We start from the raw sequence: 25,039 nt of genomic DNA, 5'->3' as shown, positions 1-25,039 counted from the left end.
AACTGTAAAATAGCTGATGATTTTTTTGGGCTGAGTTGATCACTCTTTGTAGTGATTTTTTGTCAGCTGCCGAGCACCCAGAGTACCACACAGACACACAGGATACTCTATGGTGGAGCGATAGAAGAGCACCAGGAGCTTCACAGACAGGTCACTTTTTTTGAGAAGCCTGAGAAAGTGGAGTCACTGTTGTGCCTTCTTCACTGCTGCCATAGTGTTGTCTGACCAGGTCAGTCGGTCAGAGATGATGGCACCCAGGAATTTGAAGCTGTGGACCCTCGCCACAGTGTCTCCATTGATGGACAGAGGGACTGGGTCGGTACCCCGCTTCCTGAAGTCCACAATGAGCTCCTTGGTTTTCTTGGTGTTGAGTGTCAGGTTGTTTTCTGTACACTATGTGACCAGGTTGTGGACCTCTGCTCTGTAGGCTGTCTCATCCTCCCCTGTTATGAGCCCGAGCAGTGTGGTGTCGCAAACTTTATGATGGTGGGCAGGTGCTCAAACAAAAAAAAAAGGGCAGCCTTCTCATGATTATTGATAAAAAGATAAAGTCACATACAATATCACATCTTTGACTTGCTAACATATTCGTTAATTTATTTTAATACCTATATAGTGATGCAGACAGGGTGTCATATCATTTGAACATTGCTGGGAACACATATTAAGTGGGGGTGTCTGGGGGTCCTCCCCCAGGAAATTTTGAGCCTCAAACACTTCATTTCCTGCAGTCTGGTAAAGTTTTCTGCATTCATTTATGGTGGAAATGTTGATTTATGTAAAGGAAAACAAAATTCATTGTCAGGCATACAACACACATTTAACTGACAATTGATGCCATGGGCCAAAATTAAAAACTAAAATATAGAATTCAAAAAGGAAAAGAAAAAACAAGTCTTGCAAAAAGGGCACTTATTACCTACAGACCAACAGGGCAGGTCCTCAGGCACCACCTGAAGTCTATCTGTGCTGTGTCTGTATAGCCTTGTCTTATGACCTCAGAATAAAATGACAGGAAAATCAATCTTAAATCATTCAAATCTATGTGAAATGATGATGAAACGAAAGTTTTATTCCTTTTCAAATATCCTCTTTGAAAATACAAGAGTTTATAAGGGAGCTTGTTTCTAGTTGAAGGTGTGCATGTAATACCTCCTCCGACCAGTAAGGGGCACTGTTGTCTGTTTTGTTTCTTACAGAGCATCAACTTCCTATTTGTTTCCTGGACTTAACCAGAGCCGTAGAACAGAATATGAAACCCATGCAGAATATAAAGACTGAGTGTGACACCATGGAAACAAGACAGTAGTTAATTTAGATGCTGTTATCGGTGTGCTGTGTATTTTCTGCAGCCCCGTATCATCTTTCATGTTTATTAGTCTGAGCATTCAGCAGTTTGTAGGCTACAGGATAACGTCAAGTAAGTGTTTTACCGGGTTGACAACAACATGCTGTAAAACTGAAAGATGAGCTCTCTGTTGTTAGCGTAGGGTTACAATGCCGCTCGCTCCTGCGAACCAGTCCCAGTTGATTCGGTCCAGTCAAAAGGACGAATATTATCAAAGCTTCCTGAGAAACAACGCAAACGAAGCTGTTCAAACACTTGCTGGTAAGTTTGTTCAAGTTCAGCTCACTGGGAATGAACGTTTTACCGTTTGTCTTCTTTAACTAGCTCACCTAACTAATATGCAACGTTAGCTTTAGAGCAAATTAGATGCTGCCTCACGCTGTCATGGCTCCTGCTGTCCACGTTGTGTTTTAGTAGATTGTAGACTGGGGAAATAATGGCCCGACACATAAACTTAAAAACTGATATCGATGTACAATAATTGTTCAATAATTTTATAACACTGTCGTAATTGGTGAAGTAATTGAAGCAACAGCAATACTACTTGTGAATGTATATTTAACATATGCTGCACATATGGTATGTATCGAATATATTTCTTACTCTTATTTCTCCTGATGTATATATTCTGTTGTACATTGTCACATTATGCACATATTATATTTCTAACTTCACACTAGTTTTATACATTGTAATATGGCATAAGGCACATATTTTATATTGCACACCTTATATACTCAGTACATCATGCATATTTTAGTTTTTTAAAATATTTTACATACTTGTGTTTAAAGATGCACGATTATATCAGCATGTCATTGGTATCGGCCAATATTGGCTTTGAGAGAGCCGGCCAACATGCTTTTTTTTAATTTGCACAATTAATGAATTTTGCATACATCGAAAAAATATTGTATTTCATGTCTCCATCTGCTGGTGGGCCATCACCATAAGAGTATGCATGTGTAATATGAAGTGAATTCCACCACAGAAGAGACTTGATGATCACTAAAATAAGTTAGAGAAAAAAAGTGTATATATTTGTATCGGTTATTGGTCAAATGAGTTGTTACATATCAGCATATTGGATGTCAGCAAAAGATCCAATATTGTGCATCCCTACTAGTGTTAACATTGTAGCATATTGCTGATTCTGACTCTCTGACATGTCAACTGATATAAATGTTGCTTTGTCACTTGGTAAATGCAGAGTTGAAGAGTAAAAGTTACAAAAACAGTCATGTATTGGTTATCGTAGGTTAAGCATGGTAAAAGGACACACAGATATCCATCCATTTTCATCCACTTATCTGGGGCAGCAGACTGAGCAAAGTACTCCAGACGTCCCTCTCCCCACCGATGCTTTCCAGCTCCTCCTGGGGGATCCCGAGTCGTTCCCAGGTCAGATGAGATATGTAATCTCTCCAGTGTGTTCTGGGTCTGCCTCTGGGCCTCCTGCCAGTTGCAGGTGCCCGAAACACCTCTAACAGGAGGCATCCTGATCAGATGTCAGAACCACCTCAACTGACCCCTTTCAACGCGAGCAGTGGCTCTACTCTGAGTTCCCTCTGGATGTGTGATCTTCTCACCCTATCTCTAAGGCTGAGCCCAGACACCCCATGGAGGAAACTCATTTTGGCCTCTTGTATCCGTGATCTCATTCTTTCAGTCACTACCCAGAGCTCATGACCATAGGTTAGGGTTGGGGCGTAGATGGACCAGTAAATCGAAAGCTTTGCCTTCCAGCTCAGCTCCCTCTTCACCACGACAGTCTGGCACAGTGTCCGCATCACTGCAGACAACGGGCCTTACTGCCTATCCATCTCATGCTCCATTCTACCCCCACTCGTGAACAAGACCCCGAGATATTGGAACAGTTCAAGTTGAACTCCTTCATCTGGGGCAGTGGGAGATACACTGATATTTGGTATTCATTTTCCACACAACAGTGAACTACGTCCGAGCTTGTGTGTTGTTTTCAAACCAAAGATGAACTGGTCATCATTAAAATAAAAGCTATTTTTGTACGTCAAAGTGATGAAGCAGTAGTTCATATCTGAAGCTTTGTTGCTGTGGTCTGGTCTGTGTAGGAAATCCAGCTCTTGTTCTCTTTTGAAGTTTGTTGAACTTCCTGTAGGGTCCAAACGATGGCTGGACTGGAGGAGAGAGATCGAGCTGCTGTCAGACCTTGCATACTATGGTTTAACAACATTCTCAGGTAGTAGCAGACTAAAGCAACAACTTTACTTATGTATGTTTAATTAATAGTATTATGATTAAGTAATAACGATATGCATCATTTTTCTCCCCAGGTTACCAAACCCTGGGAGAGGAGTATGTCAATGTCATCCAGGTGGATCCCACTAAACGTCAAATCCCCTCTCGGGCCAGACGAGGCCTCTTCATCCTCTGCCATTCCTTCTTTCCTTACCTCCTGGACAAGGTCCTGGTGTGCCTGGAGAACGAGCTGGAATGTGGACAGGAGAGCCGCAGCGGTGTCAGGCAGCAGCAGGCAGCATCTGGGCTGTGGAGCCTGGAGTCTTGGCTGAGGAGATGGATGCAGAGGGCCGTGGGGCTGCTGACAGAACCCCAGAGGAGAGCGTGCCTGCCAGCTGTGTTTGTCCTCCATCAGGGCCTGACCCTCCTGCACCGACTCCATGTGGCTCTATTCTACATCAGCGGCTCTTTCTATCATCTGTCCAAGAGGGCGGCTGGTATCAGCTACGTAAGTGATTTTTTTTTACATTTGTATGTCTCACATATTAGACTGAATAAAAACTTTGTTTTTACAATGTATTTGACAAATAGATGAGTAGGCCCAGCCATAAAGTAACATCTATAGCCATGTCTGCATTCACACTTCACTCATGTAAATGCACATTCTCAACCAAATATCAGAGTTTGAGTGTTTGTACCACCTCCATAATGTATTCACTATGATTTATGAAGTTAAAGGCAGTTTGAGTTTGTTAATTTATTTATTTTTTTTTATTGGTCCAACTTTTAGTTACGCAATGTATAGGGCCGCACAATAATAAGTAGTACATCATCGGTATCGGCTGATGTTGGCTTTAAAATAAATTATCGGATTCGGCCAACATGACATTGACAAGTGGTGAAACTCCTCACCTTGTGCTGAAAAGTTGGTAATATCAGGTTCAGTTGACCAGTTAATAATAATAATAATAATAATAATACATATTATTTGGAGGCGCCTATCAAGTCACCCAAGGTCACCTTACAGAGCATAGAAGATAAAAGATCAGTAAGACATCATTAAAACAAAACATCAACATAAAAACAAGTGTAGTGCACAGTGTCCAGTTAGAGTGAATATGCCAGTTTGAACAGTTGGGTTTTGAGTTGGGATTTGAATGATGTGATGGAGTCTGACTGTCTTATGTGTGGAGGGAGGGAGATCCAGAGTCTGGGTGCTGAGCAGCTGAAGGCTCGGACACCCATGGTAATGAGGCGTGAGGTGGGGATGGTGAGGAGTCCAGCAGAGGTTGAGTGGAGGGTGCGGGGGGGGTGTATACCTGAAGGAGGTCACAGAGGTAAGTGGGGGCCAGATTGTGGAGAGCTTTGTAGGTGAGGAGAAGGTGTTTGTAGTGGATGCGGTATTGTACAGGGAGCCAGTGAAGTTGGATGAGAACAGGGGTGATGTGGTCAGATGATTTGATGCAGGTGGTGATCCGGGCGGATGAGTTCTGAATGATTTGCAGTCTGTTGATGAGTTTGGTGGGGAGGCCGGTGAGGAGGGCGTTGCAAAAGTTATCATCGCACAATGAACTGAAATGGTAGTATATGGAAGGCTGATAGGCAGAAACAGTGGAGGAGTTTTTATTGAGCAGTGCAAGGATGGCCATGTCATCAGCATATTTAAACCAAAGGATAATACTGGATGGACTTTGACAGTTGTTTATAGAGAGGGTGTCGAGAAACAGACTGAGTCGCACCCCTGTGGAGCACTGGTAATGAGAATAATGGTGCGTGACAGTGAATTGTCACCCCTTATTGCTTGTGGTCTCTTTCAGATTAAGTTATGGATTCAGTGGATTGGTAGTGATGGAACTTGGAGGGGCTGTAGTTTCTTGATCACCTGGTGGTGCTGTGGTGTGTTGAAGGCAGAGGTAAAATCAGTGTAAAGAAGTCTGGTGTAGTTTCCATATGTTGTAGCAGACAGTGAACTGCATGATCTGCACCTCTCATTTGCTCAGATGCAGATAGAAGAGGATCCAAGTAAATACATGTTGTTTGTTGTTTTTCAGCTTTTCAACATTTTGGGACATATTTCCTACTACTATTGTAGTTAATTAGTTTACCATTAGTTGCGCAGGCAGGGTGCCAGTATGGGATCTACAGTAATGAATAACTCTATCTTGAAGAGAGTTTGCTGCCCATAATTTCACAGGTTATTGCAGGACCTCTCAGATTCTTACGCAGAAGCCATTTTGACATGTCACAGCAGGACAAGCACAGATTTAAGAAATGAAATTAACGATGCTGCTGTTGCTTTAATTTCAAGATCCTGGTATTGTGCATGTGTGCTTACTGTCACACTCACTGGGATTCTTGAATAGAACTGAGCCAGTGTTAATGTCTTCAGCACTCGGACTGCGGCCTCGTGCCTACGACCGAATCACAGCCGTGACGATATCACAGTACAACATCACGAGCTCAAGTGTGATATTGCTTAAATAACAGTAGTAATAATATTAGCAAAAAAATAGTAAAAGATAAAACATTTTCATTGATTATTTTTTCCAACATTTGTGGCGCCCCCTATGGATGACGCCGCCCTTCACATTCGCCTATACTACCTCTGCCACGGGCTGGCACTGTAAGAACGTGTGGGCTAATTAACAAACAGCTTCCAGTAAAACACAGTATAATTCAGCACCACTACAAACAAAGTGATCCCAGAGTTGAATCAACATTTTTCTAAAACAGTTTCAACACAAACAGAACATTGTAACTTTCATGATGGAGGATTTAATGTTGGACTATTGGATTGGACTGCATTGGTTTGAGCTATGCGTGTATGTGACCTTGCAGAATGAAGATGATTGATTACTTATTACATTTCATTTTAAGAGATAATGGATACTGTTTTTACTTAAAAACCTGAATACATTGAATATGTCCTACATTTTCCAAATGATCCTCCAACATTTATGTAAATCCTCACCCTACAGATCTTAAACTGCCTGTCTATTATAAACTGAATGTGTCTATTATTAACTGAATGTGTGTGTGTGTGTGCGTGCGTGCGTGTGTAGCTGCGTGTGATGGGGCTCAACAGCGATGATGGGACCATCAGAAGCAGCTACAGGCTGCTGGGGGTGGTGTCCCTCCTCCAGCTTCTCATCACTGTGTGTCTGCAGCTCAACAACTTTAGACAGAAGCAGAGAGCCAGACAGGAGTGGAAGCTCTACAGGAACCTCAGGTACAGCACCAGACCCACACCAGAGGACATGTGTAGGACGTCCACTTACAGTCAATATACATGGGGCGCGTACACGATGCGTAGGCGAGGCTGAGTGGGGTTTTTACCTGTGAGACTATGTCTCTGTAGCATGTGGTTGCTGTCAGCTTCACTGTGTGCATACTGAGATGAGACAAGTGATAATGCAGTTTTTTATCCAGGGTTTGGGAGTGTGGGCTATATTAACTGGTACTAAAGTAATTACTGGATTATTTTAACTACAGGATGCACTGATTTGATTGATTTATTGTAATGTAAAAACACAGACAGGGTTGTTCTGCAGCTTCATGTTACCTCTGGTACATTGAAGTATTCATTCAAATCATTTTAAACACACCACACTTGTTGTTTTTTTTTACACAGCTCTATGTAGTTTTAGAGGAAAATAAATAAACCAGCCAAGTGAAAATAGACTGGACAAGGGTGGCTTCCGTGGTCAGGGTATTAACTTCAGTTGATTATTACAGTGGAGCTCTACTGCAAGCATGCCATGGCAGACATGTTGCATTGCTTCCGTGTCCCATGAATTTTGGCCATTAGACCCCACCTCTGTCTAGTCTTAATCTAAGGACAGAATTTTAGATTAAAACAACCGATCTTTACTCTGCAGTTTAATATTTTTAGTGTTGAAGTGAACAGACTTTTGTTGGTATCTCAAATATTGTCCTACTCAAAGACATTAGAAGTCATCCTCCATGAAGAAAATTGTCAGTAGCTGCTTAGATGTCTGCTCTGGACAGCACAGACCTGGCAACAGTCAGTTGAAATGGTTATAATCAGGTCATTTCTTTTGGTCTGCAAGCACTCATCAAGTGAGTCATAAATAAAATTGTGAATGATGATTTAAGATTTCCAGTCATCACTAACTAGATCAAGATCAAGCCAGTGTGAGAACTACTGGACATTTAGTGGTAGAGGTATGGTGTAGCAGTAAAAGAATGAGATCCATGATTCGACCTCTTTGTACTGTCTGTCTCCAGTCCTCAGCACACACACAGGTCTGGCCCCAGAGCTGCTAGCTGTATCCTGTGCTTGGAGGAGAGGAGACACTCTACCTCCACTCCCTGTGGACACCTCTTCTGCTGGGAGTGCATCACAGAGTGGTGCAACACCAAGGTCAGGCTTATTTCATGATGAGCACATTTCATGCTATTTTAAATCAGCTGTCACACCCAATCACTATCTCAAACTGTATTACATAACTAATTGTTGGGAATTAACAACAGTCATTTTGAGGTATTGCGCAATTACGGTTCGAGGTCTATATCTATTATATATTTCCCAGAGGGATGTCAATGGTAAACCACTCATCAGTTAACTGCTGAGAATATTTTGACTAGTTATGCATGTTGGTCTATAGGTTAATTTTGCTACTCTTCTAGAGGTGTCATTTTCAGTTACAGTACAGGCCAAAAGTTTGGACACACCTTCTCATTCAATGCGTTTTCTTTATTTTCATGACTATTTACATTGTAGATTCTCACTGAAGGCATCAAAACTATGAATGAACACATGTGGAGTTATGTACTTAACAAAAAAAGGTGAAATAACTGAAAACATGTTTTATATTCTAGTTTCTTCAAAATAGCCACCCTTTGCTCTGATTACTGCTTTGCACACTCTTGGCATTCTCTCCATGAGCTTCAAGAGGTAGTCACCTGAAATGGTTTTCCAACAGTCTTGAAGGAGTTCCCAGAGGTGTTTAGCACTTGTTGGCCCCTTTGCCTTCACTCTGCGGTCCAGCTCACCCCAAACCATCTCGATTGGGTTCAGGTCCTGTGACTGTGGAGGCCAGGTCATCTGCCGCAGCACTCCATCACTCTCCTTCTTGGTCAAATAGCCCTTACACAGCCTGGAGGTGTGTTTGGGGTCATTGTCCTGTAGAAAAATAAATGATCGTCCAACTAAACGCAAACCGGATGGGATGGCATGTCGCTGCAGGATGCTGTGGTAGCCATGCTGGTTCAGTGTGCCTTCAATTTTGAATAAATCCCCAACAGTGTCACCAGCAAAACACCCCCACACCATCACACCTCCTCCTCCATGCTTCACAATGGGAACCAGGCATGTGGAATCCATCCGTTCACCTTTTCTGCGTCTCACAAAGACACGGCGGTTGGAACCAAAGATCTCAAATTTGGACTCATCAGACCAAAGCACAGATTTCCACTGGTCTAATGTCCATTCCTTGTGTTTCTTGGCCCAAACAAATCTCTTCTGCTTGTTGCCTCTCCTTAGCAGTGGTTTCCTGGCAGCTATTTGACCATGAAGGCCTGATTCGCGCAGTCTCCTCTTAACAGTTGTTCTAGAGATGGGTCTGCTGCTAGAACTCTGTGTGGCATTCATCTGGTCTCTGATCTGAGCTGCTGTTAACTTGCCATTTCTGAGGCTGGTGACTCGGATGAACTTATCCTCAGAAGCAGAGGTGACTCTTGGTCTTCCTTTCCTGGGTCGGTCCTCATGTGTGCCAGTTTCGTTGTAGCGCTTGATGGTTTTGCGACTCCACTTGGGGGCGCATTTAAAGTTTTTGCAATTTTCCGGACTGACTGACCTTCATTTCTTAAAGTAATGATGGCCACTGGTTTTTCTTTACTTAGCTGATTGGTTCTTGCCATAATATGAATTTTAACAGTTGTCCAATAGGGCTGTCGGCTGTGTATTAACCTGACTTCTGCACAACACAACTGATGGTCCCAACCCCATTGATAAAGCAAGAAATTCCACTAATTAACCCTGATAAGGCACACCTGTGAAGTGGAAACCATTTCAGGTGACTACCTCTTGAAGCTCATGGAGAGAATGCCAAGAGTGTGCAAAGCAGTAATCAGAGCAAAGGGTGGCTATTTTGAAGAAACTAGAATATAAAACATGTTTTCAGTTATTTCACCTTTTTTTGTTAAGTACATAACTCCACATGTGTTCATTCATAGTTTTGATGCCTTCAGTGAGAATCTACAATGTAAATAGTCATGAAAATAAAGAAAACGCATTGAATGAGAAAGTGTCAAAACCTTCAAGTCTCAAGCAAGTCCCAAGTCACTGTGGTGAAAATTTAGCAAATCAAGTCCTTGCTATGAGACCAGTAAGTTCAGTCGAGTCATCGGTCATGTCAAGCAAGTCACAAGTCAAGTCATATTCACAAACTCATAAAGATAATATAACATAAGCCGAAGCAGTCTTTCCTTCTCATGCCACCGTCCGCCTCTCCTCAACTAAATTTATCTGACAGCTTCAGTTATTAGTTACTTTACAAATCAAGATTTTGCAATTGAAACATATAAAAATGTACAAGTACAGCTGGAACTATGAATCAGTTATTGAATTGACAGAAAATAAATTTGCCATTATTTTCATAATCATCTACATCGTTTTTAATGCAAAAACATTTCATGGTTCCAGCTTCACTAATGTGAGGATTTTTTGCTGCTTTTGTTTTTTTATTATTTAGTATTTTTTATGTTGAGGTTTGAACTGTTGGTTTGACAAAACAAATATTATAAAGGTATGACTTTGGGCTTTGGGTAAGTGTGACACTATCTCTCACAATTTCTAGCATTTTTACAAACCAAACAATCGATTAATGGAGAAATAATCAGCAGGTGAATCAATAATAATAAATAATCATTAACTAATGAAAATGAGCTCCATCTTAACCAACTGTAAAATCCTGCTTTAACATTAATGCATCAATCAATCAGTCAATCAATCAATCAATTTTATTTATAAAGCCCAATATCACAAATCACAATTTGCCTCACAGGGCTTTACAGCATACGACATCCCTTTGTCCTTATGACCCTCACAGCAGATAAGGAAAAACTCCCCAAAAAAACCCTTTAACGGGGGAAAAAAATGGTAGAAACTTCAGGAAGAGCAACTGAGGAGGGATCCCTCTTCCAGGACAGACAGATGTGCAATAGATGTCGTACGAATCTAGTGTGCAGATACTTGTTTTTTATGCCTCGCCGACACAGAGACATAAATGTTTCTGGGCATAATGTTTTCGGGTTGTCCGTACATGCATCCGTTCGTCCTTGTGAAAACAAAATATCTCAATAACACCAACAAGGTGTTACTTTAAATTTGACGTCCACTTGGACTGAAAAATAAATTTATCAGAATTTTGTGGTCAAAGGTCAAGGTCAGTGTGTCCTCACAAAATCTGTTTTTGGCCATAACTCAAGAATTCATATGCTAATTGTGACAAATCTTCACACAAATGTCTAATGGGATAAAATAATGACCTTTGACCTTTTGGATATATAATGTATCCAAAAGGTCAAAGGTCAGCTTCACTGTGACATCATAATATTCTGCAAAAATACTTTTTTGGCCCTTATTTAATGTCATATCTCAGGAACAGAAGGGGAGACATTTGGTCAGATACTGAATTGGTGACACTAATCTTGGGTGTCCACCTTGAAACTGTGCTGATTGTATAGCTCTTCTGTGCTGTCGGGGGGAAGATGTGTGTGAAGCATGTATGTTTTCACAGGCATGGATTTAAACTCCGTGTACCACCGTACATGGAGGCATGCAACTGCGGGGCTCTAATTCTATGTTTTTTTACAGAATCTGCGCCCTGCACCTGCCCTTAAATGTAGGCTTGAGTATTCCCACATCAGTTTGTGTGTGTATGTATGCAAATATAACATTGTCACATGTGTGTTTGTGTTTACAGGCGGAGTGCCCCCTGTGTCGGGAGAAGTTCCAGCCTCACCGACTGGTGTACCTGAGGAACTACAGCTAGAACTAGAGTCTGATAATACACACAAAGAAACACAGTGGTGAGCTGTAATGCTTTGTAATGCCTGTGCTGTCAGGCCGGCCTCAGGAACATGTGGAGACATATCAGCGGTTTCCAGCAGTCACACAGAACTTTGTGCCAATATACTGTAGTTTCTAAAAATATTAACCTGTATATTCTTTTCATCCTTTTTTTTGCTTCTTTTGTTGTTGATTGAGAATTAAACATTAGATTGTATCAGTCAGATGTTGTAAATATCACTTTTAATTTAATTTAATCTGCTAATAAATTGTGAGAAATGTCAAAATATTTGTCTGTTTTGTTTATTAGGTTAGTTAAATATGAATATGATTCGAGGTGGTGTTGCTCTACAGTGATTATAAGCGGAACATTTACAGATTACTGTTTTTTTTTGGTAGAAAAAGTGTGTATGTAGCAAAATGTAAACACTATACTTTTGTTTTTCTACCTATTTTTTTTTTTTACAGGTGTAAGATCTCAGACTTTTTTATGCACTCAATATATTTCTCTAAAATTATACTCACAAATTTGTTAAAATTAGTGAGCACTTTTTCTGAGATAATCCACCCAGCTGACAGGTGTGGCATATCAAGCTGCTGATTAATCATCATCAGTACTACACAGGTGTGCCATGGGGTGGTCACAATAAAAGGCTCCTCTAAAATATGCAGTTCTATCACACAACAAAATGCTACAGCTGTCACAAGTTTTGAAGGAGCTTGCCATCGGCATGCTGACTGCAGGAATGTCAATCAGAATGGTTCCCCTCGAACTGAATGCGCATTTCACTGCTTTAAGATGTCTCCAATAATCTGCCACGTCTTTACCACCCTCCTGAAGTATTTGACATCACGATGGGGTCTAATGACCAAAGACTTTCCACGTCTCATACTTTTGTGCACATGAAAATTAATATTCTTTTCTCTAAGAACGAGTCTCTCCTGATTGAAATGATGCTGTTTACTGAGCATCTTGATATGCCACGCCTGTCAAGTGGATGGATTATCTATCTGCTCACTACCATGGATTTTAACAATCAATAAAATTTGAGAGAAATGTCTTGTGTGTGTATAAAAAAGTCAGTGGAACACTGACAGACTATGAAACTGTGAATGTAAAGATATCGCTTTGCAGAAGTCAAACAAGTATGTATCGTCAGAACACCCTGCTGAAACCAAACAGATGCTCTATAAAAGGAGCATTAGCAGTGAAACTCAACGTATTAATGATTATCTAGAGCTTTCTCACGCCCCAGACCAGCTGGCAGCACTCAAAAGTGTTTACACCCAAACATCGAGTCCCAACACTCTGGTGGCATATTCTCTGTCCTGTTGACAACCAGCCAGTTCATTTACACCGCTGTCATTTGGATAATCTGGTTTTCCCCTCCATGGAGAATATGGCTGACGGTGGAAGCAGATGCTGCCTGACTAGCACTGATCCCCGAGCTCAATCATGTCTATTAGAAACACTGCTATGATGGATGTCTGCTGCTCTTCCTCTTCTTTCTCCTCATCATTAACAGCCAGGCAGTTGGTGAATTACACCCTAAAATAGTATTAATTTGAAAATATGAAACTTCTCTGATTTTGACAGTAAAGCTGTGGATGTTTGCTGGAGAATGATCTCCATCTAGTGGACAGAAAGAGACTGCAGGCTGGGACACCATTAACACTACCAAACTAGAAATGAGTGGTTAGTATTTAGTGGTTTGTATAATACAGCAAACACTAAATATAATTATATAACTAATATAAGTGAGTGCATCCAGATGAACATATTCATTAGTGAAAACAAAAGACATGAGATTTTAAATGACATGTCATTGAACTGATATTCATTAATTAAAATGCAAACTTCCCTCATAGTGACAGGGACAGTATGACAGAGAAACAAACCAAAATTAGAAAGCACAGTATCACCTAGAAGGAAATTTGTATATTACTAAATTGCGTTCATAATAATGTTGTGGTGACAACGTAATTGCTGCCTGGATGATATTCAGAGACTTTTCTTTCAGTTAATGAAAGTCTACGTACCACACTGGATTCACATTGAGGTAGTTGGGCTGGATGACGGGCATACAATGTACAGCAGGCACGTGCACAGATAGACTTCAGGTGGAACTCAGGCATCTGCCCTTTTGCCCTCTGACTATATTATTTTTATATTATATGATTATATTTTAGTTTTTAAATTTGGCCCATGACATTAATTCATTCACAATTTAAAAGTGTGTTATATGTCTTACAACTGCATCTGAGTTGAGCCCCTGCCCCTCCCTCTTCAGCTTCCCTTGTGTCAGCCACACACAAATCGAGCGCACTGCAGACCAGCATCATGTTTCCCTCATCTGCTTTCATGGCCTAATCTGCCTTCATCTGTTTTCAGTATCAATATTTTTTGCAACTTGCCAGGTACGTTTATTATCAGCATTTTCTCACTATATTAATGGCTCACATAAGTGACCTAGCATTATGTCTCTTCAAAAACGTATCTGCTGCTGATTGGCACCTGAATATCAGCACCTGTGAGCATGGGTCCTGCTACAGTGGTCAGTTAGTGTCTGCTCCAAGAATCAGCATGCCACATTTAACTGATCTGGATAGGGCCTGTGCGATAGGGCAACTTCAACTGGTGTTCCGCAAAACCAAGTTGCGGCATTATTTGGAGTGGGCCCTAGTACCATCTGCAAACTGAAGGCCAAGTTCCATATAATGGGGGATGTCAGAGACAGGCCGCAAAGTGGGCGTCCCATGAAGATGGCACCTCAAGAAGACAGTTTCTTCATCCTGTCAGCACTTAGGAACTGTAAGCAGTCTTTTACAGATTTGCAGTTAAGGCTTTGCAGGACGATAGGGCCGACGGCTCTCTGCCCATACAATCTGGAACAGACTGCACGCAGTCAACCTCCGGTCTGCTGGGAGGCCTGCCATGACTGCCCTTCACCATCAGGCCCATTTGCGCTTGTGCAGGCAACACATGCACTGGAACCTGAACATGTGGAGGAATGTTATGTTCAGCAATGAGTCCCGATTCTGCCTACGGCAGTTGGATCGTAGGGTCAAAATGTGGAGAAGACGCGGAGAACGCTTTGCTGATTGCTGCACCGAGTAACATCTTTTGGTGGAGGCAGTGTGATGGTGTGGGGTGGCATCTCCCTCACTAGAAAAACTAGGCATGTCATCATTGGAGGCAATCTCGATGTAGAGAGATATCGAGATGAAATTGTGCAACCAGTGGCAATCCCATATCTCCACAGTCTGGGACCGACCACTGTCCTCCAAGATGACAACGCTCGCCCCCACAGAGCGGGGTTTATCAGAGAATCAGAATTTGGGAGTGGAGAGGATGGAATGGCCTGCCAGCAGTCCTGACCACAACCCCATTGAACACTTGTGGGACCAGCTTGGGCGTGCTGTTCGAGTGACCAACACAACCACGTTGGCTGACTTGTGACAAATGCTGAAAGACAGACTGGAATTCTATTCGGGTAAAATGGAAATACTAATTTGAATATTTTATATAGGTAGCCTACTTAAAGTTTACACTCTGTGTTAGACTCCTCCTTCCTTATTATTTAAAGGGGTCTTACTAATTAGTTTGTGCTAACTTAATTTCAGATCTTCGGGTAGACCTCTTGGCCAAAAAGGGCCATGAGTATACCAGAGAGCAGAGAGAATTTGCCCTCACGCTACACCTTCATGGTCCAAAGGCATATAGCTACCTGAGAAAGTCTCAACATCTTCCTCTCCTGCATCCCCATACATTGCAACGGTATTCTTCATGTTGCCTAATTGTTAAATAAATTAGCAGTTGCTCTCCGTACACTGAGGGACCTGGGCTACTCACAGTTTAAAGACTATGAAGCAACGGCTGAATTCATTGAGGTAATATGATTAGGGATGTACATAGGGCCATAGAGGGAGTAGAGGGAAGTTCCAAATACTTGCATGTTGAACATATGGAAATTTTGAATAGATTAGTATTAATTTGATATGATACCTGTTTAAAACACTCTTGTGGAGATGATTTTAGGTGCTTAAAGTTAATGCAGATATTTGCTTTTAGATGATTGACAGGCTCTTTGACATCATAAACAGCCGCAATCCCCGTGCCAAAGGATTCAAAGCTCCCCTAGGGGCATAAGTTCATATAATGCTCTGTTCCCATGTTCTGCATCGAGTTCTCTTGTTCTGATTCAGGTTCAAATGATGCTCTTGTTCCAATGTTTTTTTTTTTTTTTACTGTTGGAAATATCTTGTATTCAGTGTGTTTTCAGGTCATTACGGTATGCAGCAGGTAAGATGACACCTACCATGACTGACGTCTCTGTGCACTCTTCCACAACTGTCCTCCCCCAGACCAGTGAAGTTTATATGATAATATGATGCTGTCTTGTTCCAATTTGTTTGCTGTCTGCATTTTTTCTATGAGAATTGTTTTGTGTTTTTCAGGTCCTACAGGTGTTAAAATGGTAACTATGACACTGTGTTAACGTCATGCAGGTGTAAGTATTGCATGTTCTTTTTTTCAAGCTTTCCCTGTTCTCTGTTATAATATTGTTCCTAGTTGCTTCAGCATCCTAGAAGAAAATAAGGTTTGCAACCCTGTAAGAAGCACACAGTAATTTTGTTCCCAGTAAATTGGCAGTACAGTTTATCCACAAGGGATGCCACAGAAGCAAAAGATCTATGACAGTGGCCATCCCTGTCACCCTTTGCTGTTTCAGTTCTGTAGGATATGGTGGCAAAATCAATTTACTGCTTTCAGTCAACAAAATTCCTACGTGCTTCCTTGAGGTGTCTTGTTTTAACATGATCAGGGATATAAAACATTTTCTTTTGAAGGTACCTGTCTGTCATCGGGTTTGTCATCAACTCTGACACCTTGATGCTGATGATACCTGAGCTACTCCATGTCCAGCGGTATGTCTGCACCTACCGATTTAGCCAAGACCACTTGGAGCTTCTCTTTAATTCAATCAGAGCATCAGGTAGGGTTCACATTTTACAGTCTTTAAAAAACAATCAGAAAAGAACTTTTAAATAACTGTGCATGTGTGTGTGTTGTTTTTTTCTTTTAAGGGGGCTGGAACAACAATCCATCTGCCAGCCAGCTCCAGGGCATCTTCCGGCATCCGATGGTCCGATGTGGTGTCTCACCAAGTGGGCAAGGCAACGTGGCAGCACAGGATGGCACAGTGTCCCTGCCTGCTGTAGAGGTGTCCTCTGCTGAAACTGCTGGAGAGCTAGATCCCCCATTTGCCAACATTGCAGCCATCATGTGTGACCACAGCTTCCTTCGTGCGCACTTTGGTGGTCTTGTGGACAATGCTCTGGTGTACATTGCAGGATTTGTTGTTCGGCAGGTTCTGAGAAGACTCTCTTGTGTTGTGTGCCGTGCCAGCCCGGTAAAAGACGCCATACTCACGAGCTACCACCTTCTTGTGCTGAAAAATAATGGTGGGCTGATGATTCCATCAGATGGCACAGTGAAGGTCGTGAAAGCAGCAGAGCGGGTGATTCGCCAGCTCCAATTAGGGCAAGCTCTCAAGGTATCAGTGGTGACGCATGTTGTCCAGGAATGGATTGGCACAGAGGATGTGTTTTTGCTCAGGGAACATATTGAAGAAACACAATTTGACATTGACAACCACCATTCAAATGGATGCCTGCCAAATGCTGAAGCTTACTGAGATTAGTAGTGTCTGTGTTTCTCAAAATTAGGCTGCACCACATTGCAAATATGAGTTCACTCAGGTACCAGAGTGGCAGCACAAGGAAGAAACTGTGCAAAACAATTCTCTTTCAGGGATTTCAGCTCCCATAGCCCTCATTAATGAAAGACGGGTTTTGTAAATATTCTTGTAAATATTTTTGTAAATATCTTTCTAGGGGGATTCTTTATGTTCTTGCACTTATCTTAAATATTCTGCTACTTAACCCTCCGGAACCTATTTTGTTTGAATGTTTGGAATCAATCAATCAGTTAATCAGTAAATCAGTAAATCAAAGGCACATGCAAAGGTTAGTCAAAAAGTTCACTAAAAAGTGCTGCAGTGCTGTTTATCTTTATGATGGGGAGGGGAGGGAGGGGAAGGGGGCATACTGATAAGGGGATGATGGGAGTTTAGGAGCTGGACAGCCACGGGAACTCTGTGTCCTGCAGCCTGCAACAAAGTCTGTGTCCTCAGGGGAGCCACTCAAACAAATAACAGCATGTGATGGATCCTGTAAGATCCTGCAGACTGACAGTCTGCTGTTCTCAAAGGGTAGAGACAGCTGATTTTATACCTACAATAATAATAATAATTAGAGTGATAATAAAAATAATAATAATAACGATAATAATAATAAAATAATGATAATAGCAATATAGTTATAATAGTGATAATAATGATAATAACGATAATAATAATAAAATGATAATAGCAATATAATTATAATAACGATAATAATAATAAAATGATAATGATAATAGTAATATAATTATAATGATAGTGATGATGATGATAATAATAATAATAATACAATGATAATGATAATAGCAATAATAATAATAATAATAATAATAATAATAATGATAATCAAATGCAATATATACCCTACAAGCAATTCTCTAAATAAAGACCTGAACACACCTGAACGTTTTCTGGGTTCCTTTTGTTCTCTTTATGTCTGTATCTGTCTGTCTGTCTGTCCTCCATGTCTGACGTTTGTAACAAACAACCCGCGTGAATATATGTTGACAATTGAACGATTTATGATCACTTTAATAGAGCAAACACGTCATTCCTCTATAGACCTAATGCGCTGTAGGAGCGAGTGGCACTGTACCAAGATGGCAGCGCTTTAGGCACACCCCTCCAATCGGCAGCAGTCAGCGCGGCGTCTATGTATATATGTCTGTGGGGGGGCCTCGGAGTCCAGGGGCTCCTCCCCCACTGGTTGTTTTTTTTTCTCACTCGGGTTAGCTGTGGGGGGGCCTCATGTCTTTCCGTTACAGCACTGATGACGGGGAAATATCAGAGGAATATTTACCACCACCAAGAAGGTCATATATGCAGCTCGGCGTGGGCGTAGTGGACGCGGGGTACGTGTGGGACATGTCCCCCGCACTTCCCATATCTGTGCCCTCCGTCCCCCGCACTTTTTACAGCTGTTCCACCGTTCAATTTGTTTTTCACAATGTGGTAACGTGTTTTTTCTGAGCCGTCTTTAAATGCACCATGAGTAGACTGCGCCAGGTGCATTCACATGCTGTCGTGTTGTGATCTGAATCAGTTGCACAGACGAGACGTGTGCTGCTGGGCAGTGCTGCTGTGTTAACTATGTTCAGCAAACCAGCCAGCAAGAAGCAAAAAACCTTGCACAGTTTCTTCCAAACAAACCGTGTAAGTTGAGTAATGTTGTTGCATGTAATGGACCTGCATTTGTATAGCGCCTTTCTAGTCATCTAGTGACCACTCAAAGCGCTTTTTACACTACGAGTCACATTCACCCATTCACACACACATTCATACACTGGTGGCCGAGGCTACCATACAAGGTGCCACCTGTTACTCAGTTTTAACACACTCACACACCGATGTAACAGCCATCGGGAGCAATTTGGGGTTCAGTATCTTGCTCAAGGATACTTCGACATGCAGCCTGGAGGACCCGGGGATTGAACCGCCAATCTTTCGATTGGTGGACGACCCGCTCTACCTCTGAGCCACAGCCGTAGATAATGTTAGCTAAATGATGACTAATTAATAGATGCCAATATATCGAGTTACTTTAGTTAACAAGGACGCTAATTGTTACCTGTTGAATCGCTTGCTAGCTAGTTTCAAGAATAAAGCCACTCCTCCTTAATTTCTGCACAGAACTTCTGCTCACTATTGCTTTGCACATATTTTTTTTTAATCTTTATTGCCACAATAGAAAGAGCAGGGTCAGGGAGGAGACAGTGGACCAGAGGCCAGCAAGGATGATCATGCAGGGTCTTCACAGGTGAGGAGAAATTATAACTGGCTGAGAAACAATATCTATAGCATAAAAGTGACTTTGAGGTTAATTTCCACTGCAATTTCACTACTACTATTCCTAATTCTATTTCAAAATTTTGCTTTCCACACCTTTTTTTTTAAATCTTTAAATCTTTATTGCCACAATAGAAAGAGCGGGGTCAGGGAGGAGACAGTGGACCAGAGACCAGCAAGGATGATCATGCAGGGTCTTCACAGGTGAGGAGAGAATATAACTGGCTGAGAAGAATATCGATAGCATAAAAGTGACTTTGCGATCAATTTCCACAGCTATGTCTCCACTACTTTTCTTAATTCTATTATAAATTTTGCTTTTCACATTTATTATCTATATTATTGCAGTAGATAGAAGAGAGACAGGGAGAAACCAGGCAAGTATCAGGACAGGGACCTGACAGCAGCACCAATTATCAGCCCTTCACAGGTAAGGAGAAATTTTAACTGGCTAAGGAAATGTCTATAAGATAAGAGTGACACTGAGATTAATTTTCACAACTATTTCAGAACTACTCTTATTTATGCTCTAAAATGTTTTTTGTCTGTATTGCAGTAGGTAGCACAGGGAGAAGGCTTAAAAATATTTGATTAATTTTGCACACCTGTGCTGTCATATTGGACTAAAATATAAAATACATCTTGATATTGATATTCATTCATTTATTCATTCATCTTCTAACCGCTTCATCCTCTTGAGGGTCGCGGGGGGGCTGGAGCCTATCCCAGCTACATCGGGCAAGAGGCAGGGTACACCCTGGACAGGTCGCCAGACTATCGCAGGGCTGACACATAGAGACAAACAACCATTCATGCTCACATTCACACCTATGGACAATTTAGAGTTATCAGTTAACCTAGTCCCCAATCTGCATGTCTTTGGACTGCGAGAGGAAGCCGGAGTGCCCGGAGAGAACCCACGCTGACACAGGGAGAACATGCAAACTCCACGCCTGGGATCGAACCGGCAACCCTCTTGCTGTGAGGCGAGAGTGCTAACCACCACACCACCGTGCCGCCCTTGATGTTGATATGTTTAGCATAAATTAAATTATGTGGCTTATTACCCTGTTATCTTGTCACTTGCATTCCATTTTGTGTGCTAATAACTTGCGAACAGGAATGGTGTTTTACTTAACTTTTCGTGTTCAGTGTTGTCATTTGGCATTTAGTCATCTGGCTACTTACCCTGTAGATGCTTGAGGGTCAGTGTGTTTCAACTCAACCAGTTTTGCAGCTGAAACTTTAGACTTTGATAGTATATCATTTTAAAGAACTCAGTCCCCTAGTGCTGCACTGTGGCTGTGTTATGTGGCTCGTTAGCCGCTAAGGAGAGGTGCAACTGAATGCGAGAGGATGATAAATCACTCAATAGACCTCTGAACAATTTGTCCTCCTCACTTCTGAAATGATGGCTACGCCACTGCAGCTCGGTTTGTGTGTTTGTCAGCAGAAAAACACCTGCCTTGATTTTCATGTAACTTGGTGAAAAGGGTGTAGCATGGGCTGAGGAAGAACCCCATAAATTTTGGAGCAACTCTGAATAACTGAAGAAATACACCAATTATCAATCAATCAGTTTATTTGTTTCATGAAATCACGTAAATCTTATGTCAGTTAAGTGTAACTGTTGTTAGTTTGGTTAATATATAGTAGTGGTAGTAAAACATAGATGTCAGTGTTCAGGATAAGGCAGGATCATTATTCAGTATCCTTGTGGCTTGAGGACAGAAGCTCCTCTTGAGCCTCTCGGTGCTGCCTGATGTATCCGGCACTTTCTTCCTGACCTCAGCAGAGTGAAAAGGCAGTTATCCAGGTGCTTTTTCTCACTTTGCAATATGTGACATTTATAGTTTGGCTGGGTTTGTTCACACCTCTCATCTCAGACATCACCAGCAAACACGAAATCAATGATCCATCACTAGAAGAGGGGTGGGATGTTAATGATCGAGGAGATAGAAATCCAAATTCAATTTTTCTAAGAGCAATAGAAGAAAAGGAAATCCTGAGTATTGTAAGCAAGTGTAAAAATAAAATGTCTACTAATTGGATTGAAATTGATACGACTCTAGTGAAGGAAATCATTGATGGAATTGTAAACCCACTGACCTACATCTGCAACTTATCCTACAAAACCGGTACATTTCCATGCCAAATGAAAACAGCAAAAGTAGTTCCAGTATTTAAAGCTGGGGATAAACATCACTGCACCAATTACAGGCCTGTGTCGTTACTTCTCCAGTTCTCTAAGATATTGGAGAAACTTTTTGTTGTAAGGTTGGACGATTTGAAGAACAAACTGTTGATGGACAGCCAATATGGCTTCAGCGAAAACAGATCAACATCTATGGCACTGATGGAGCTATTAGTAGAAATAACAACTTGTATTGATGATACAAAATATGCAACAGGGGTATTTCTATTCTTATTTCTATTTCTTGATTTAAAAAAGGCATTTGATACCGTTGATCATGACTTGTTAATCAAGAAGCTGGAAAAGTATGGCATCAGAGGGGTAGTGTTGAACTGGATGAATAGCTATATACAGAACCGTCAACAGTGTGCAGATTGGTGAACATAAATCTTCATGCATGGACATAACTTGTTGGATCCCACAGGGGTCAGTTTTAGGGCCAAAACTGTTTGTTTTATACATAAATGACATGCAAAATATCAAAAACATTGAAATTTGTGTTATTTGCGGATGACACAAATATTTTCTGCTCTGGGGACAATCTACAGCAACTTTTGGAGGTTGTCACATCAGAAATTAGTAAACTAAAAATGTGGTTTGACTCAAACATATTATCACTAAATTTGAACAAAACCAAAATCATGACAAATACACAAGTATACATTAAGATAGACAGTGTTATTTCCACCAAGCATTCCGGTATGGTTCAGTTCAGTTCAGTACGCATTTTTTGCGTTTCCAAAGTTGTGGATGGTACCAATGGAACAAGTACACCGTTCCCTACTGTCCCTATTTTTGGTCACCCCTCTGTTGAGGTACCCAGCACATTGATCTGGTACTAAAATGTGGAGCTAGAACCACCGCATTCCGTTGATTGGTCAATAGTGGATGGTCACTCTGTCTCAGGGCTGAGTTGTGCCTGGTTTAGAAGCTTATGTAACCTCTGTTCATACCATGGCAAGTGAATCTTTCGGCACACTTTAAATTTCAATATGACAACTTTGACCATTACTTGAATTTTATTGTCTTTCTTGGATGACATAGACTTTTAAAGAGTGGATCTTCAAGCATTAAAAAATATTTATAAATTTCAACCAGATTATGTGAACTGCATATATTCTAATCCTCACTTGAAGAAAAAAAAAAAGTGTTGTGTGTTGTGGAGCATCTTAAACCCCTGTGCTTGCCTGAGAAGGACTAAATGCACAAACCTGCTATTTTTAATATCCCATGGAGAGAGACTCTCACTCATCTGTTCTATTTTGTTCTGAAAATGTCGGCATGCAACCAGGTTCTGTGGATGATAAATGAGGTGCAGACTTCCCTCTGTGTCACCTGTGAAGAGGAAGTACAGCGAGTGCTGGACGGAGCAGTGAGTGACAACAACCCCGCCCAAATTTGAGAGTACTGTCTGTGGTGGAAATGCAAAATGGACCTAAGGTCTAGGTACCATGTCTGAGGGATTACTTTTGGTTCCAAAGTAGCCTTGGACCAAGACGTTGCAATTGCATGAACGTCTTGAAAACGAACCTCGTTTTTCGTGTGGGGGTTCCCGCTCTAGACCGATTCATGTCTCCATAAACGTTCAAATCAAACATGTAATGTACTCACCTTATAGCCACAGATGTTAGGAAGGTGTACGGGGGGTTGCCATGTGTTTGCATATCCGTTATTGTTCAATAAACATGCATTTTATCTCGGATGTCTTGAAATTTTCTTCACCCCTTCTTCGTCCTGCAATGAATGAGTGCACTGGCTTTCTACTGGGCCACAGCGCCACTATAGCGGTTGGGAGGTGTACTACCAATCGGCAATACACCTCCCAACCGCTATAGTGGCGCTGTGGCCCAGTAGAAAGCCAGCTATAGTGGCGATATACAAACACACGGCAACCCCCCATACACCTTCCTAACATCTGTGCCTATGAGGTGAGTACACTACATGTTTGATTTGAACGTTTATGGAGACGTGAATCGGTCTAGACCGGGAACCCCCACACGAAAAACAGGGTTCGTTTTCAAGACTGCAATGAACGTCTTGGTCCAAGGCTAGTTCCAAAGGTAATATACCTTAAGTGTTTGGTGGAACCACGGCTTAACAGTGCTGACAGAGCTAACAGATCATACAGGGGTACTCATGAGCACCGCTCTTGCATGCACATCCAGCCCGGCCAGTGTGCAGTGCAGAGCAGTGGCATTTCACTAGCCAGACTAATATTCGCTTGCTGTACAGATACAAACTTGCAACTGACCAAGTAAGCCACTTTATAAAATGAAGAAAACATTTCCTTATTCTCAGCTGATGGAGTGAGTGTTTCTCCTCAGACTTGTGCTGAACTCTGATGAGGCTAATGCTTATATACTAGTGGAGGGATAACCTACTAGGGCTGGGCGATATATTTTCAATCAAAATATAGATTTAGACAATACTGTTCATATTGATATAGGGTCAAGTTGCGTTACATAATGCATACCAGTGTGCATCTCTCCTCTCTCACATTCTACTCACAGCTCCATCCCACTCCAGATAAATGAAAGGACCACAGTAGCACACATGCATTTGAGTGCTGCGCTTCATGTGTGGGAGACAGAGCTGCCTGACTGTGTCAGGTGAGTGTTTGTTTGCTCGTTTGTGTGTGAGGTGGGTCACAGAGCATTGCCATTCTTCTCAGTAGTTGTAGTCTATTGTGTGACACTGAGACAGTGCCTAGATGCAGGCGACAGAAAAAAAAAATGCAGCAACAACAGACATTTCATACACAAGACGTATATACCGCGGACAAAGTGTCTTGCTCTTTCCCTCCCCTGGCCTCTCTGTTGATGCTCTGTGCATAAATAAATGTATAGCTGACATAAATAAAAATATTTAAATCATATTCTAGCACTAGATTCATTTTAAAACAACTTTTTAACTCCCCCCATGAAGATTTTTAATTGTTTCAAACAGTGGATTCAAGCCTACTTGATCCTTCTATACTCTTGTTATAGTTTTGTGTCTTGTGCTTCAAACCTTCAAACCTCTGTAGCTCCAGTGCTATGTACAACGTACAGCCCTGCTATTTATTTTATATCATTTTTCATTTGCATGTTGTGCAGCTGTGTATTTTCAAACGGGAATAAAATCCCTGTCTTTGTATTTTATTTTTATCAGTCTATTTTTATAAAAGTGCTTGTGACATCTCAAACGTGGCTTTGACATGTAGCTCATTTTGCATA

The 25,039-nt window shown here is 41.5% G+C and overlaps 1 protein-coding gene across 2 annotated transcripts in view; it reads left to right on the top strand.

The window, feature by feature from the left end:
- Window positions 1–1,220: 1,220 nt before the first annotated feature.
- pex10 (peroxisomal biogenesis factor 10) overlaps window positions 1,221–25,039 on the top strand; it is a 95,404-nt gene continuing 71,585 nt past the window's right edge. The window contains exons 1-6 of one of the 2 annotated variants that reach the window (XM_049581751.1): window positions 1,221–1,609; window positions 3,486–3,566; window positions 3,661–4,073; window positions 6,628–6,794; window positions 7,814–7,949; window positions 11,515–11,588. In XM_049581751.1, coding sequence (XP_049437708.1) covers window positions 1,498–1,609; window positions 3,486–3,566; window positions 3,661–4,073; window positions 6,628–6,794; window positions 7,814–7,949; window positions 11,515–11,583 — 978 coding nt within the window. In that variant the 5' untranslated portion in view covers window positions 1,221–1,497 and the 3' untranslated portion in view covers window positions 11,584–11,588. Of the gene's footprint in view, window positions 1,610–3,485; window positions 3,567–3,660; window positions 4,074–6,627; window positions 6,795–7,813; window positions 7,950–11,514; window positions 11,876–25,039 lie in introns of those variants that run through there. The other variant, XM_049581750.1, reaches the window with a different exon arrangement.

The sequence above is a fragment of the Epinephelus fuscoguttatus genome, linkage group LG7 (genome assembly GCF_011397635.1).
Source record: "Epinephelus fuscoguttatus linkage group LG7, E.fuscoguttatus.final_Chr_v1".
Taxonomy (NCBI): Eukaryota; Metazoa; Chordata; class Actinopteri; order Perciformes; family Serranidae; genus Epinephelus; species Epinephelus fuscoguttatus.
The sequence above is the reverse complement of the archived record's forward strand: the minus strand, read 5'-3'. Positions and strand labels throughout refer to the sequence as shown.